Consider the following 17,550-nt stretch of genomic DNA (forward strand, 5'->3'; position numbering starts at 1 on the left):
TGCCATATTGATAACATCTTAATTTAAATAAAATGTTAGATATCTATAGAATTAAATGTTTTATTTTTAATTCTTACTAGCTTTTATTTATTAATTAGTTCGCCATTTAATATGTAATCACAAGGGTTAATTAAAGTTTAAATAAAGTTTTCATTCAGATAAAACCATAATCTCTACCGATATCATCCATTAAATGTATTAAAGCGAATGCAATGTGTTTTATGACGCAAACAGCTGATCTATGTGGAAATGACCCAAACGCAAGAGTGAAAGAAAACACCGGGCAGGCACGTCAAGCACGTCCCGCACGCGCCGCGGTGAGTCCGCGTCCTCTCGGTAGAGAGCGCCCGCGGGTCTCCGTCGCAGCTCGCCTGCCGCAGATGTCACGTGACTCCAGCATGGAGCTCCGCAGACCCGAGCGCTCGCTCGCGCCGATGGGGAGACGGGAATCCCGGAGTGTGTGTTTGTGAAAAAAACAGCGCGAGAGCATGCCGACGCTGCTGCAGAAGCTCTTCAGCAAGAGAGCCGTCGGTAACGGTAACGGCAGCGCGCGAGACTGCTCGACGGCGGCGGAGCAGTGGTAAGACCGTTAGCACGAGCAAATACTACACCTGTGAATATAAACGCGCGTTATATGACACTATAAACAGCAAGCCCTCTCCGCGGCAACACAGCTGCTTTTATCTGCAGTAGCTGATGCTAATTTATGGTCACCATTTTATTGTGCCATCCCTTGCAGGCCCGTGGTGTTATCTGATCTATATGTGTTAATGGTGTTCTGGACGGACGCGCACACACACACACACACACACACACACACACACACACGCGTCCAGTCAGCTGAGCCCAGCTCCGTGTGTTATGTAACTCTCTCAGCGCGTTTATGCTTGCACAACACTTGCAAGTTTTGACAGTTATGTATTTGAGATTAGATCTGTTCTGCATTTATGGTTTCTGCCGTGTGTTTTTTTATTGTCAGAGTGGGTCAAGAAGGTTTTACGAGGGTTACTCGTCGCGTGTAAAGAGTAAACATTGGGAATGACGGAGTGATTTTTTTTTTTATAGAATTGGGAAATGAAATGTTAAGTTCTTGTTTGCAAATCTTCACTTCAGGTTTTTCATCGATACCTATATATATAGCAATTCTTGCATGTGAAGGAAAATACTTCTGTTGCCTTTAGTTGTGCTTTTATACAATACATTAGTAATTGGCTGACATATGTTTTAAGCAGTAATGCAAGGGACCAGACCCTGTCCAAATACAGTCACGTGATTACTGGGCAGCGTCTTCTAGAAGGAAGTCACTCTGCTTACCTATTTGGTAATACCCAAAACTTTGATTCCAGTGTTACTTTGGACATTCAACTGAACAGAAAGGAACCGTGAAGGGATCTCCCCCAAATGGTATTACCTTAACTTTAATGATACAATAGCTGGAACTGATTTAGGCCAGAATCAGATTCACTGAGTTTATCAAAATATGATGGGAGGGATCCCTTTTACATGTGCAGTTGTTCACTGGGCAGAAGAATAAATAGTGTGCTCTCTCTGGAGAAAGTGCTATTATATTAGGAAAACTGGAAATCTAAGTGTCGTTTGTGTGATTACTTGTTACTTTATAGGCTTTCTAAGAAATGTGTAAAAGTAAAACATTTTTTAATGTTGTGTTGACACCTAGCCCGTGTTCTTTTAGTGTCGTTTTTGTTATATTATTTATTAATGTTAGATTTTTTCAATTTCAGTTTTTATTTTAATTCTTATTTTTTTGGTTTAATCATTTTGATGTGATTTTGGCCTTTTTTTTTAACGTATTACTAATTAGTTTAATTCTTTGGTTAATTAATTTTAAGATTAAATATGATTTAATCTTGCTTAAATTAATAAAAAAATATAAATAAAAAAAAATAGTTACTCTGGTATAATCTCAAAATTAATATTTTTAATTAAATTAATGAAACCCCAGTGAGTCCTACATCTCTCTTTGTGGGGGAAGGGAAGCATATGACTGACTGGTTATTTGTTGCAACATGCATGCTTAGTGTTAGCAAAGGGAATATGTTAGTTTGTTTGCTGAGGTATGCAACTTTGGCCAGTGAGAATGTCCTATGACTGTGTTTGGATCACATGCTTTGTGAGAGGGTGTGTGTGTGTGTATATGACAGTCATGTGACGTTTGAGCTGTATTCAGTCAGTAATCAGATAGATAGAAGTAGAAACCCCTCAGTCTTTGAACACGTGCTACCCAAAAATTTCTGTCTCACTCTCTCTCTCACTCCCTTTCTCTCTTCATCTAAATCTCCCCATCATTCTGTTTCGTCCTCTTTTGATGACATGCATGTCGTTTGATTTGGAGGGTCTGCTTCTAGAGAGAGTAAGAACAAATTTTTAGAGAAGCCGTATGAGTGTATGTGTGCATGTATGTATACACACACACTCTCCGTAGCATACTGAGAGGAGTAGCCGTGAAGATGAAGATTAAGAGTCGCAAGAAAAACCCTGCAAGGTGGTTGTTCATTCCAGAGGATGCCTCACCGAACAGGTACATTGAGAGTGTGTGTGTGTGTGTGTGTGTGTGTGTGTGTGTGTGTGTGTGTGTGTGTGTGTGGGCAATTTTTGGGCCACTATACAAATGCAGGAAATTTTTGGTTTGCTTATGAAAGCATTATGAAAGTATTTTGTGTGCGTACATGTGTGAAACAGTAATGAAGCAGTTCTTTAAGCTTTGTTACAAAGCTGAGTTAAGGCTGCTTTGAAGAGACTGTGACCTTTTTATCTTCCATTTTAAAAATGTACTAAAATAAAATATGTACAACAATATGCAGCTGCGACCCACCTTAGCCACTAATATCAGAGTAATGATACTGTGATGTTAATGTCTAAATAAAATGCAGCATCAGAGCTGCACTAAATCAAGTACATATATATCTAAGCATTGGTAATTGAATGCATCGTTTTTAAATATAAATATTATAAATATTTGTACATTTTTATATATTTTAATAATATATATTTTGTTTATATATTCATAAAATCTAATGTATTATTTTTATTCAAAATTTATCATTTAATTTAATTTTAAAACAAAATATTAATTTTTTTTTAACTTTATTCCAGCTGTAATTGTTTTGTATTTCTTATACCACTGTGCGGCATTAAAAAGTAAACTGATATTTTTGCTGTAAATTTGCTACTTCAGATGCTGCTTCATCTGGAAGCAGTAATGTTGACATGCTAGAAAATGTTTATAGCATATATGCGTGAATGTGTGTGTGTGTGTGTGTGTGTGTGTGTGTGTGTGTGTGTGTGTGTACATTTGTATTTTATTCTTTTAATCTTTTATTGTTATCTTCAACTGTTTCTTTGGGGGAAACAATAAATGAGAACTAGCATTTTTCTACACATATGACAATCAGCAATCTGAAGTGGTGATATCTGTCAATCAGTGTGTGTATGTGTGTACTACAGCGATCATATGACACAGCGGTTGCTGTTCATGTGACCTGAAGTATTAGGAAAATCCCAAAAAGGATGCGTCATAAAGGCTGATTTATTACAAGGCATTCATTTTTTGTTTTTTTTGTTTTTTTGAATCTGGATCACTATTAAGTGTGTTTATGGGTTTGGCTTTACATATGAGGGTCAATTGTTTGAAAATGCCCTTACAAATATGTGAAACTTTTTGAAAGGCTTATAATTGACAGTTCTAATAATGTAAAATGGTTTCTGTTTGGGATATAGGATTAGTTTAGTAAAAAAACCTCCTGGTCCTCACTAATATAATTTCCAGGGTCTGTGTGTTTGTGTAGTGGCAGTACCACCCCAAGAAAGTGTTTTTCTCGCTCGCTTTCTCTCCATCCCTCTGTCTCTCTCTTATATACTGGCACACACACACTCATGCAAAGTCTCAGTAGGAGAGGATAAAGAGAGCCTGTGCCCTCAGTGTGTGTAAGTGTGTGTGTGTGTAAAGGATAAAGAGAGCCTGTGCATAGCAGTGTATTGTTCAGCAGCTGTGTTAGAAAAGACTGATCAACATATCGTCTAACACAACACACACACACACACACACATTTTCACATTAACACTAAGCGGTTCATATACAAAGTCCATACACTCAACGCAAACAGGCATACAGGGATTGCTAACTCACACATGGACACTAATATAACAAACACACTGCATCATCTACGCAATCAGAAAGAAGGGGCGCTGCCGACACGTGTGTGTGTGTGTGTGTGTGTGTGTGTGTGTGTGTGTGTGTGTGAGAGACTTGTGCACTCAGAGCTCGGACAAGCGGAGATGGAGACTGTGTGCCTGAGTTTTCTGTTAGATTGTGGTGATCTTCTGATGTTTAATAGAAGAAACATGCAACTGTGTGAATGGTCCACTTTCCGTGCCTTCCACCGCTCTCTTGGCCAGTTTCCGGCATCTTGTGATTGTTATTCATACCTATTTTGGATGTATATGTAGTGCTTGGAAGGCTAGAAATGAGTGTCTGATCACATTATCACACACCAGGATGGAAAGCAGGTAGGGTACGTCTATTCGGCAAAAGAAAATGTTTTTGCAATAGTGCAATTAAATGTGTATTACTTTATTGAATGTCCTTGCAGCTTTGTGGTTTTGATGAAAGGAATAGTTCAGCCAAAAATTAAAGTTGTAATTGTTTACTCATGCACATGTCTTTCAATTTGTCTTTGTGCAACAAAAAAAAGACATTTTGAAGAATGTTCACGCTTCTCTTTTACAAGCAATATTAGTATGTGATGAACAGGGAGTGCCAAGCTCAGAAATGACAAATATAGCTCTATAAATATAGTCCAAACGAGTCATGTGCTGTATTCCAAGTGTTCAGAAGCCATGCGATAGTTTTGTGTGAGGAGGAAAAAAACTAAATGTACACTACCGTTCAAAAGTTTGGGGTCCAAGAAAGAAAGAAAAGAAACCACATTTTTTTCTGCAAGAATGGATTACCTTGACCAAAATGATGATACAGACTTTAACACACAATATCTATTTCAAAAGCTGTTGCTTTAAACTTTGTATTAATCACAGAATCCAGAAAGAATGTATCACAGTTTCCGCAAAAATGTTAAGCATCAACATTTCTAATAAGAAATGTTTTTTGAGCAGAAAATGACGGAAAAGCCTATCAGATTAGTGTCACATGATCCTTCAGAAATCAAAGACTGAAGTAATGACTGCTAAAAATATAGCTTTGCCATCACAGGAATAAATAACAAAAATATAAAATATTTTAAAATATTCAATGTATCTTTTTAATATATTAAAATATATTCAGTATGTCTTTTTTTTATTGAGTGACACCTTTCAAAACCCCAAAAAAAAAAAAAGAAAAAAAGAAAATATATATATATATATATATATATATATAAACTATTTCCAGTTTATTTGTTTTGCAGTTATTTTATTTGGTATAGAATTAGAAGTTAAAGTTCCATATTCACATAACCAGAAGCCTGTTTCTGTGGCAGACCTTAGAAACTGTATAGTAAGTACTATTTCTCTTTTTAAATGTTTTGATCAGCGACCTGTGTTTCTCTCTCTTGTAGTTGGGCATCTGCTGAGTTTGATCTAGCTCAGATCAGATTGATTGTGTATCAAGACTGTGAGAGAAGAGGGCGCCAGGTTCTCTTTGACTCCAAAGCAATACATAAACTGGACGCATCCGAGCCGGTAAGTTGCTAATGTGGTGTGTGTGTGTGTGTGTGTGTGTGTGTGTGTGTGTGTGTGTGTATGTGTGGGGGTGTCTATGAGCACTGTTTTGGGAGGAGTCACATGCTCTGTAATCCAGCTTGCTTGGATCTCATGACAGGTGTGACTGCTCAGCTAACTGGGTCAAAGCATTTAACACTCGTGTGCGTATCTTGGATTGGTACTGTTTACTGACTTATGATTTAATGTGAAGTTTAGGTGAATACACACACACACACATACTTTATATTAAGGGTGTTTTAGGAGGGTCATGTCTTAAATCAGACAGTGAAGTAATGAGCAATACATGTAATAAGAACATGCAATGTGAATAGAATATGGAAAACCTTGATTTGTTCCTGACTATGTAGCACCTGCTGCTCTGCATGTTTTTCTGAAGAATCCCCTTATTAGGAAGGTACAGCTTACGTTTTTGTTCGGGTCTGTGAGCACAACTTTGATGGTTTCTGTGCGGCTTGTTTTATGATAGTGTCACAAGACTTTGCAAAAAAGGCTATTAACAAAGAAAATGGTTCTCAGGTCACATGTGAAGGAAAATGGTCAAAAACAAATCAGTTTTTTTCACAATATGCATACTGTGTTTTCTTTGTAGTAATATTAAAGCAAAGCTGAATTTACTTTGTCAACCCATCTATACTCATCCGTGTAGACAGTTGTTATTGAACGTCTCTGGCTCTCTCTGAACAGAGTGTGATTTATTGTCAGTAAGTTGTCACATGATTGGTCTGTTTATTCAGCCCTTCGGCTTTTGTCACAAAGAGAGAGAAATAACAGTGTGCGTGTGTGTGCGCTCGCGCTTGAGTGTATTGCTATTGAATAGTGTCTTTTGACGGAATATTTCATACAGTTTCTCATGTTTGTATTAGCATTATTTGCTCAAACAGTTAAATAGTTTAAATAGCGTTTTGAGCTGTATATTAGAAAAATATAAGTGAAAATTTTTTTTAAAAAGATTTTTTTCTTTATGGTCAAATTTTCAACTAATTTGTTCAGAGATATAGCAAAAAGTACACTATTTATGGTTTGGGGTTGGATTTTTTTGTAAAGATTTTTTAAAAAGTCTCTTATGTCAACAAAACTACATTTATTTATTCGAAAAAGACACATGAAAAAATATTGTAAAAAAAAAAAAAAAAAAAAAGTTTTCAATTTGAATATACTTTAAAAATCACAAGAAATTGTGGCAGCCATTAGTCCAGTCTTCAGTGTTAGGTGTTTGTCAAGAATAATTGTATTATGTTAAAAACACCTGTACAGTGACACTTTTTAGGCCTCTTTAAAACCTCTTTAAAAATGTTATACATGTAATGCATTCTTACTAAACAAATGTAGAAATTTCTAAGAAAAAAATAAAATCTTACTGACATCAAAGATTTGAACAGAAGCTAACATTAGTCCGTAAATATGTATAGAAGTATGTATAAATATGTAATGACCTGGAAGAATCCAGCCGTGACCAATTGTTCCTTTCATCTCATAGACTCCAGATGAAACCAAAACTCCCCCCAACCGGAGTGGTGCTTGCCACATCGGCAGCCAAGCAAGCGAGAAAGACAAGCCTCCTACATATCAGGTTTGTGTTTTAGCACCTAACATGGAACTTTATCATTAACAAAACGTTGAAGCATCCACTGTGCGTTCATGTGGAATTAGAAAACTATGTTTTGGTCACTTTGTGACTTGCGTATGTACGTTTAGTATACCAGACCGGCTTCAGATGTGAACATGCTTGGAGAAATGATGTTTGGCTCAGTTTCCATGAGTTACAAGGGCTCAACTCTTAAAATTCACCACATTCGGTAAGTATCTTGTATAATCAAGTATGATATATTGAGCAGGAATTAGACCCATATGCGTTTATTAACACTGTGTTGCTCTGTATGTGACAGGTCTCCACCACAGCTGATGGTCAGTAAGGTTTTTTCAACCCGGTTTGGAAGCAGCACCTCTGGAAGTACAAATACGTGCGTGGCGTGTTTCCTCTCATCTGAGATCTGCTGCTACGCGAGTCTGCTTTCTGTCTCACTGTCTCAATTTTATTTCTTACAGGCTGCAAGACAGTTTTGAGTCAATGAGCCAAACGTTTCCCAGTCACACCAGCAGCATAGGTAAGATGTGTACAAACACGTCGTCTTCTTTTCTCATTTTTGCATACTCCACTCCAAAACCTAGTGACCTGTCGAGTGCCTGCTGTACATAGGCAGCATTTTAAGGTCTCAGCTTTATTCCTACCACAAAGGCTCTTCTAAAAGGTAGGTATCTTTCTTATGCTCTTTTAAGGCAGGATTCCATGTACTTTTTTTTTTACAAAGAAAATCCCATAATACACTGGACCAAGCTCAATAATGCCACTAACCTGCATTATTTGAACTTGTATTTTAAATAATTGCAAAGTCCAGACAAGACAAGACAAAAAAGCGATCTTCTGGAATGCCACTGTCTTGTGAATGCAGGTACGACAGTTAGCAGAAGCTAGAAATTACGGTTTATATCATATGGAAAATATGGATATTGTTCTTACAAAAATGCATCGAGTCACTTCAGAAGGATTTTATTAATCCCCAGAGCCATATGGAGCATTTTACAATGGAAGGAAGAACTTTATTTTGCTTCAGAATCTAAACCAGTGCCATCATAAAGCTTGGAAATTATTATTATTTATGAACTATGCCTTTAAATGCTTTAGTAAGGGCTAAACAGTATAACTGATATAAATGTTATAACTGATGTATTTTGAAAACTGTAAAAATACCTAGAGCTTGACCACAAAACGTATTTCAGGCATTCAAGTAAAAAACCTACCGACTTCAAGATGATGAAACCAGAAGTGCTAGAATTTCCAAACCGGTCCCTAATGCGGTTCCATTTGGGTCTGGATGCTGCCTTAGTAAGCAGCACGGTAGCTCACTAGGTTTCGGAACCGAACTTTCATCTGTTTATTTTCTAAAGTCTTTCTTTGACTTTCACCCAAACATACTGTTTCTCAACATGGCCATATACCACTCCTCTTTTCAGGAGTTTGCCGCGTACCTAGCGCTCCTCTGCTCTGCCTGGCTCGGAGCGCGTCTTTCTTTGCAGGTTTGTGTGGAATGCTGAAGCCGTGTGAGCATGTGCGGATCTCACGTGCACACATTTTTTTTCTGCTGAGTGCTCTATCTGAATATTTAGCCATTAATTGATTTTGGGCCCCTCACAAAAGCGCACATCTTCTGCCTCCGGTCCTGTTTTACACCTGGTTTTAACATACTCTAAGCTAAGCCAGAATGCTTTACGCTTACAACTGTTATGCATCTTCTGTGATCAGATCATTAAACATTTTGTACCCTATTCAAATCTGTATTTAGCACCATACACGTGATTGGGTCACTGAGATGGATGTTAGCACCAAGTGTGAACAGAGTCAGCGTCATTTTTACAGATGGGACTGCGAGGTTTCTAGGTTAAGGGGTTAACTGCTTTTAGATGGGTGCATTTTACAGGTGTTTGTTGTGTGTGTGTTTGTGTGGGATACTAACCTGCATGCTCTTTTGAAACCGGCTTGGAAACCCAACATCTTCATCAAATCATCCATGACGTGAAGCAATGCAGACACACTTCTTAACGTCCTTCAGAATCCGGTTGAATGTGAGGGTGTAATGATTCTCTTTTTCTAGCCCACAGTAATCCAGTGGACATGCCAAGCAGAGGACACAGCGAGGACGGAGACAGTGGCATCGCGCGCTCAGGTAAGCACACATTTATAAAGGACAAAGTCAGAACATGCTCAATGCAGATTCAGATTGTCCAAAGCATGGCAAGGAAATGGTCTCTTTGTGCATACGTTACCTTTCAAAGATTTAGGGGTTAGTCCAAATTTTTTTTTGTTAAATACATTTTTGTTTTTATTTAGCGAAGATGTCTGTTTTAAATACATGCTAAAATTATGCAGCCTGGGTGAGCATATGAGATGTCTTTGCTCAACCATCTTTGAAACCACAACTTTTGAATGGTAGTGTACTATTTGTGCATTCATGTGGGGGTAACATTCCTCAATACTCGAGTATAAATGTATGTGCTGTTAATGTGCAGAAATTTTATAATTTAGATAGCTATAAACATTGCACAGTATCTCTGTATCATACTTTTTTATTTATTGGTATTGGTACTATATATATATTGTGTGTGTGTGTGCACGCGTGTGTATGCATATAAATTTGTGTGTGTGTGTTACAAATTGTATAATAAACTAAGAATTTTTGTTACTGTTAAATGTAATCTGTATAATTTTTCATATTGTAGGTTGTGATTTCTAAATTCATGAGTAGAATTAAAAATTCTTGATTGTTTGTTTTGAGTGTTTTATTCATAAATTATTTAGACAAAAGCATCAGGGTGATATTGACCATTTATCAGTTTTGTGTCATGACAAAAAATAATTGCTTTGGCTTTATTTTTCTCAAATATATTGTTCACCAAATATTTGATAAAAAATCCAAATGTTTATATAAACACAAATAATCTGGTGTACATTTTTTTGCTTCCATTAAAAGTATGATTCAGTTTTAAACTGTACTTTTTAGAACAGTTTGTTTCTTTATCAAAACAGATTAAATTTAGCATTTAATCACATGTCTGTAACAAATGGGTGTCATCAAAATGTAAGAAACAAATGAATCTTAAAGAAGGTTTTAACCTCAAAACGGCCTCAAATATGAGTTATATTGCTTTCTCCAGTGAAAGTTGTCTGGTCTTAATCAGGAGAGAAATAAGCACAACATGGACTATTAGTTGACTGGTATTCTTTGCCAATGAACTCCCACTTTTCCGTTCTGCAGCATCTCTGAGCAGTTTATTGGCCACTCCTCTACCATCACCTGGATCTTCCTTCAGTAGTGGCTGTGCCAGCAGTTACCAACGGCGATGGCTCCGTAGCCAGGCCACCAGTCTTCAGCATGGCCCCATACCTCGCTGGTAAGCGTAGATATTTGTACGAGTAAGAGAGATGAAAAACACAGAGGTCAGATATGTTAGATGTGTTTTTGTGTACGTCTGTGCATCAGGAACACTGAAGAAATGTTCAACTTGTCTGATGAGAGCTGCAGCTCCAACCCTGCGATGATCCGGAGGAAGAAGATTGCCATCAGCATCATAATCAGCCTGCCGGAGAGAGAAGAGGAAAACCACAATTTTCAGGAGTTTTTTTTCTCTCACTTTCCTCTGTTCGAGTCTCACATGAACAAACTGAAGACTGCCATCGAGAGGGTAAGTGTGAAAGTGCAAGGGGTGTCATATAAACCAGTTTTGACCAAACAAATAGATTCAGTGCAGTGCAGTTCTTTCTCAGATGTTTGTGGATTTATTTTCAAAAATTAATCATACGAATTTAAAATGTTATTTTTTAGTATATTTTTCCCTACTTATTCTGTCAGAGCAAACTTTTATACAGCTATAATGCAGAATCTAGGGTGAACATACAGATTTTGTTTTTCTTTTTCAAATGACTCTACAGTACTCATATATTACACATTATGCATATAGATCAATTGAGATTTATGCTGAAAATAACTTCCCGAATTAAATTTGTGATATGTTTTTTTTATTACATATTTAGGCTTTTCAAACTGTTGGTTTGTTTTTCAGGCAATGATTTTGTGCAGAAGGATAGCAGAGTCCAGTCAGCGTGTACAGGTCTATCTGTGTCGAGTGATGGAAGCACTGGGAGAATTCAGGTGCTGAAATCATCATATTTTGTGTATATTTTATCTCTTATCTTTCAGTTAAGAAAGCTCAAGCCTCAGTGGCATTTGATTAAAACATTACAGTAGTATTAATGTGTTTTCTTGTTCTGGCACTTTAAACTACAGAATTTTTTTTTATCTTGGTTACAGTATTAAACGTCTTTTATAGGGACTCTCAAGTATGAGAGATAGGAGTCATAAGAGTCAGTTCAAGCTTTGGTTTGAGTCTCATCTAGTTCTCTGTTGAATGTAGGATGACTGTGTGGAACCTGTACATGGCTCCCCGGATCAGCGAGCCAGTCTGGCTTTCCATGATATCCCAGAGTACCGAGCGAAACCTGCTATGTCAGCGCTTCCTAAAGGAGATGAGTTTGCTGATGGACCATGGAGCCAAGAGCCAGTCAGTGATCTTTAACCTTTCAACTAAACATATTACTTCACATCTTTAACCTTGTTCTTTTGCTAGTACTGTATAATCAATGGGATAATTGGAAAATCAGTTATTTGTTTCCATCACCATCACTGATCCTAAGCGTGTCAGGAAACACAATTGGCCAGGTGTGTCTGTGTGACAGCCAGTCATCATGAGTAACTTCCTCTTGATTGTGTTAAGTTGAGCTCTGATTGGACACTGAATCAGAAATATTGCTTTCATTTTCTTCTAGGTTTCTCTCAGCTCTCCTTACTGCTGTTCTTATGCACCACTTAGCCTGGGTTCCTACGGTGATGCCCAGCAACCTGCCACCAATCAAAACTGCCTGCCAGAAACCTGCCTCTCAGACAGTGGACCTTTTGGCAAAATCTCACCCATACAACCCACTGTGGGCTCAGTTAGGTAAGAATGCAGATTAAATCTAAATGTTTAGTCCTGCAAATACAGTGTTGAAGCAGGAATGGAATGATTAAATGAATACATTTTATCTATTTATAAAGGACGTGATTAGTCAATATTGGTTAATATTAATCATATAAAACTAATCTTGAGCATATATATATTCATTTGCAGAAACAGATAACTCGGCTTATAACAATTCTCAGAGATTTTTTATTACGCATTCTAGTTAATCTTAATCGAACTGCAGTTAGGTTTTTTTGACTAGAGCTTTTTTTAATCGACCTAGAGACCAAACTATTATTGACATATTCTCTATTTTAGACCTTTGGTCCACTTGGTCACTGTGTCACTTGACTTTCAAATTTAAAAAGTCTTTCTTAGAAAAGTTTCAGAAGGAACTGTACATTGCTAATCTTGCATTTGTTTTCGTTTACTCTTCACTGGGTTTATTACTGTATTATATTGTTTGTTTAGGTGATCTGTATGGTGCTTTGGGCTCTCCAGTGAGAGTGTGTCGAACAGTCGTTGTGGGACGCAGGAGGGAACTGGTACAGAGAGTCTTGTATATTCTGTCCTACTTCATTCGCTGCTCAGACCTGCAGGAGCATGTGCCTCCACAAGACCAGATGGACAGACCGGACAGTCCAGCCAATCCCTACAGCTCTCAAACCACTGATCCCACCTCTGAAAAAACATTTCCCCCTAAACCAGACCCATCAAAGCATACTGCTTGTGGTATGGAAAAAGCCCTGAACCCCGAATCTATTCCAGGCACCTCTGTAGAACAACATAATGACACACTTTTGACGGATACAAAATCAACCAATCCATCCCCATCCTCTGGTCTGGAATCATCCACTGTCAGGCCTGAATGTACAGAAATGGGACAGGAATGTTTTGGAGAGGACAGTGACTCTGTCGGGGGTGGATTAGAGCACATTTTGGCCAATCAGAGTCCTCTTTTGCATCGGGTGCAGTTTCACATTGGCAGTCCCAGGGAGACGGAGAATGAAGGACAAGCCGGGGGTCTTAGTGGGGCGGGGTGTGGACGGGGATTCGACAGAAAGTTACATCAGAGGCTTTTGACTGATATTCGGAGAAACGAGAGCTCAGACAGTGCTCTAGGTGACAGTGATGATGAAGAGACATCACTACGAGAACTGTACATGGCCACTGAACAAAAGGAGTATGAGTTACCACTGCCAAGGTAAGTGCAGACTAAACTGCAGCAAACATAGAAAAATACCTTTGAACACATGATCGTTTTCAGCTACATGTCAGTGTTTAGATTCTTGGTACACCACGTTATGATGATGAAACAACATAAAAACTTTAGCACCAGAAAAAACAATGATAATGTAGCACCTGCAAGAAAGAAGCCGAGAGTTGGGATGAACATCTTAAATTTATTACCAGTAAAATCCCTGATCTGATCATAATTGTTCAAATTACATTTTAAAATCTCCAAAAAGTCCTTTTCTGATTATGTTTTGGTTTTAATCTCTTTTCGGATTCTAATCTATGGACGGTACCTTTTGTGCATGTATTTAAAATGTTTAGCCATAGGATATTCTTTGTCTCATTTAGTACAAAGGAAAATGTTAATCTAATATTTTTCTAATATAATGTAGTTTAAGAGGATAGTTCAGCCAAAAATGAAAATACTATGACTCACCCTTGAGTCGTTTCAAACCCACTAGACCTTTGTTAATCTTCATAATCACAAATGAAGATATTTTTGATGAAATCCGAGAAACCCTACATAGACATCAGTGCATAGGAACTGCAAGTTTAAATTTTTGGGTGAGCTATCACTTTAATGCAGCATAGCACGCAATCAAGTTAGATTTATTTGGCCCTTATTAGTGAAAAGAGTACTGTAATAACCCAGTGTGCTTGTTTCTGTGTAGTTATCAGGCTGAAAGCCGAGCGAGTGTTAATCATTTCGGGCGTTCTTTGCTGGGTGGTTACTGTCCTCAGTACATGCCTGACTTTGCCCTGCATGGCATCAGTTCTGATCTTAGGCTCAAACAGTGCCTCATGTCTGACCTGGAACACACCATTCTCGTAAGTATAATTACATTTACTGCATATGGTAAAGGATTTAAGTATGTCTCAATCATGTTTTTTGACTATGTGATTAAATGAGCTTTCTTGTTTAAGGCTTTCTAAATGTACATCAGGGTAAAGTATGTACCTGTGTGTTTGCATCCAGCATCCAGCGCTGGATGAACCAGTGGCCGAGGCTCTTTGCATTGTGGCGGATACAGACCGGCTGAGTGTGCAGGTGGTGACGAGTCAAAGGCGCGTGTGTGAGGGTGGGCGGCTGGGCAGGGACGTCATGGTGTCCAACCTTGTACACACACTCATCACATCAGTTCTGCAGTTGTATGCGCTCAACATCGCATCTGACTTTGTGAGTCTCCTTAACAGACACATACAAGCATATTCACAATGTAGGGTTAAGCCTGTTTATGTACGTTTATCTACACTCAGTGTTTGGGATCAGTAACATAAATTGCATTTTGGTTTTTGGTCTAAAAATGACAATGTAAGATGAATGATGTAAATGTCTACTGCTTTTTTTTTTTACTGTATAAGCATAAGACATTTCTTACGTTTCTCATGTTATGATAACGTTCTTACTGAGTTGTAATGCAAATTCTGACTTACTGAGCTTTTTTTTTTTTTTTGTACGTACACATCATCTCAGTGTGTGATGCATCTGGAAGACCGATTACAGGAGTTGTATTTTAAAAGTCGATCCTTGGCAGAATATCTAAAAGGACAAACCAGGGTCCATGTAAAAGAACTGGGGCTGGCACTGGGGTAAGAGCACACTTAGAACTGAAGCAACTGTATGAATGTATTTTTGCTTAAAAATATCAGTTTCCAAATCATTCTGATGGTACATGACTTCAAATTAGTTGAATGGGTTCTTTTACTGAGGTTTTATGTAAGTTTAAGTGCAAAATTCCTTGAAAATCATAATTTACTTTATGGCAGTAATTAAGACGGTCTGAGAGAAAAAAGAGAATTGATTTTTACTTGCAAGAGTGTATATCACAATTCAGACATTTTTTCTCAGATGCTGATTTTATATCTGATAACTAGGGTTTTTTAAAATCTGAATTCTGGGTGTACATCTCACAATTCAGGGTTTTTTCTTTAGACATTTTATGTTTTATGCCACATAATAAACAATAAAAAAAAGCAACTCACAATTCTGACCTTTTTTTTCTCACAACTGTGGGTCTATTTAGTATGGAAGCCATTTCTTAATACAATTTTTCCCAGAATTGTGAGGTATAAAGTTGCAATTGCAAGTAAAAAAGAAGGAAAGAAGACTGATATGTTTTTAGAACCGTAAGTTTATAGCTCGCAATTCTGACTTCAGAACCCAGAATTAAGAAATGTCGCAATAACCTTATAAAAAAACTGCATTGACCTTTTCTTTATTTTTTATTTTATTTTAAAACTACATACAATTGCTGTAATAACAAACATCATGCATTGTGGTCTTCTAACTGCTTTTTTTTTTTCAAATGTGTGCATTGAAATTGTTTTTCAGGATCGAGTCCAGTGACATTCCGTTGCTTGCAGCTGTGGCCAGCACACACTCGCCCTACGTGGCACAGATCCTTCTTTAAATAGACCAAGCAAGATTTATTTCACTTTAAGGACCAATCAGAATGTGTTCCTGTTCTGCATGGACCAGCAAGGATCTGATCATTATCAAATGATCACACCAATCATGATGCACTGTGCTCGACAACCATTAGGAGCCTACACCCAGCCTTAATATGCCAATCAGAATGCCTCGTTTGTCCCGCTGACTTGTACGTATATGTGTGCATCTAACTGTCTATAGACTGAATCATGCACCAAATCGGGACACTTGTTAACGCTGTTATTATTTTACAGTATCTCATGTCTTTTCAAGTTCTAATTTTAAAAGGGAAGACTGGAGAACGCACATGTCATTGATGAAAAACATCACTATGTGCAGGAATATGGAGAAGCATCTGTACATTTGATCCTTCCATTGAATGTACAGTAGTGTAGTTCATTATGAATGAGAGCATATCTATAAAATATATAACCTCTCTGTGAAGCACCTTAGTTTACATCAAGAGCTATATTTTGTAGATGGTTGATCTTGGAAGAAATAGTTCCCCCAGACATGAGAAGCTTAAAATTTAAATTCGTAGGACTAACTTTCTGCTTTTTTAAAAAAAGTACCCTGGCTATACTTTTTTTTTCTTCATCTAATAAAAGTAAAAATAGAAATGACAAAAAAAAAAGTTAAAAAAAAAAAAATCTTTAAATGTGATCCGCACAATTATTATTTTCTACGTATTCTGAAGACTGGAGCTTGACAGCACAGCAAGGATAATCTTAAAAAATAATAATTAAGGTTTAGAACAACATGAAAGTAAATATAAAATCACAAAATATGCTTTTTGGGTGTAAAGTTTTAAATTCCAAACAACTGGCTCCAGCATACAGCTCTGAACCCGTTTTAAATGATTTTATTCAAGAGCATCAGCTTTGTTGATGTTTGTTACAATAGCTTTTACTTACTTTTGTTGGAATTTGATCAAATCAATCACTTTTCGTAGTTTCGACCGCAGTGTAACCTTAACGTTATTTCAGTCTGCAATTACAGTATTTTTCATATTCCATATCCTCCAGAAAACTGCTTTTAAGATGTTATTTCTCAATAGTTTAGTATGGTACGAGTGTGTGTGCTTCAATCTCAGAGAGATGAGCGAATGTTTACATAATGGAAGGAGGGGTGAATTTGTGTGTGATGTTGAACTGTTACTCTTAATTACTGGTCCGTCCACAGTTAGTGGATTACAGTATTAATCTGGTGCTACTCTCGTGTCAAAGGCTTACTAAAGCACATGCACACTTTTATGCTCTGTACGCTTTATATTTCTTTCAGTGGTTTATTGCGCTGAAAGACAAACGTCACAGCAATAGAACTCCCAGGTTTGTGACACTAGAAATTAAAATACTTTTTTTTTGTGTTTGTTTATTGTTCCATTTTAAAGACTTAGAGAAAGATGATTATTTTTGATATCTTAACAGAATATTCTACCTCAAGTAAAAGATATGAAAGTGGTCTGTTCTGAATTGATGGGATCGATCAGTCAGTATTACGTGAAGAATGCAGCGTGCTGATATCTTCAGTGATTATGCACTTAAAAGCAGCATTTCGGATTGAAACGAACATCTTTTACACTTGTTAATGTCTCT

General features: G+C 37.3%; 1 protein-coding gene across 4 annotated transcripts; it reads left to right on the forward strand.

Annotated features, from left to right (window-relative positions):
• The first annotated feature begins 182 nt into the window (after positions 1-182).
• fnip2 (folliculin interacting protein 2) lies at positions 183-16,629 on the forward strand. 4 transcript variants are annotated; one of them, XM_043236265.1, is made up of 18 exons: positions 183-580; positions 5,571-5,694; positions 7,214-7,306; positions 7,432-7,532; positions 7,623-7,697; positions 7,783-7,841; positions 8,749-8,811; positions 9,387-9,458; positions 10,548-10,683; positions 10,773-10,974; positions 11,353-11,441; positions 11,704-11,850; positions 12,116-12,285; positions 12,760-13,492; positions 14,196-14,352; positions 14,501-14,701; positions 14,999-15,114; positions 15,857-16,629. In XM_043236265.1, exons 1-18 carry the CDS (start codon positions 489-491, stop codon positions 15,933-15,935), a joined length of 2,709 nt encoding a protein of 902 aa, XP_043092200.1. In that variant the 5' UTR covers positions 183-488; the 3' UTR covers positions 15,936-16,629. The 4 variants fall into 4 exon arrangements, with proteins under 4 accessions (XP_043092200.1, XP_043092192.1, XP_043092211.1 ...); XM_043236257.1 differs by lacking the exon at positions 183-580 and adding an exon at positions 2,186-2,539; XM_043236286.1 differs by lacking the exon at positions 183-580 and adding an exon at positions 4,272-4,527.
• Positions 16,630-17,550: the final 921 nt, after the last annotated feature.

The sequence above is a fragment of the Puntigrus tetrazona genome, chromosome 1 (genome assembly GCF_018831695.1).
Source record: "Puntigrus tetrazona isolate hp1 chromosome 1, ASM1883169v1, whole genome shotgun sequence".
NCBI lineage: Eukaryota > Metazoa > Chordata > Actinopteri > Cypriniformes > Cyprinidae > Puntigrus > Puntigrus tetrazona.

Excerpts from the sequence above, each read along its gene's own strand:
- fnip2 (XM_043236257.1), top strand. The coding sequence starts at position 2,415 with ATGTATGTATACACACACACTCTCCGTAGCATACTGAGAGGAGTAGCC. Across the intron at positions 13,493-14,195 it reads TATGAGTTACCACTGCCAAG|TTATCAGGCTGAAAGCCGAG; the intron begins GTAAGTGCAGAC and ends GTTTCTGTGTAG. Across the intron at positions 14,353-14,500 it reads ACCTGGAACACACCATTCTC|CATCCAGCGCTGGATGAACC; the intron begins GTAAGTATAATT and ends GTTTGCATCCAG.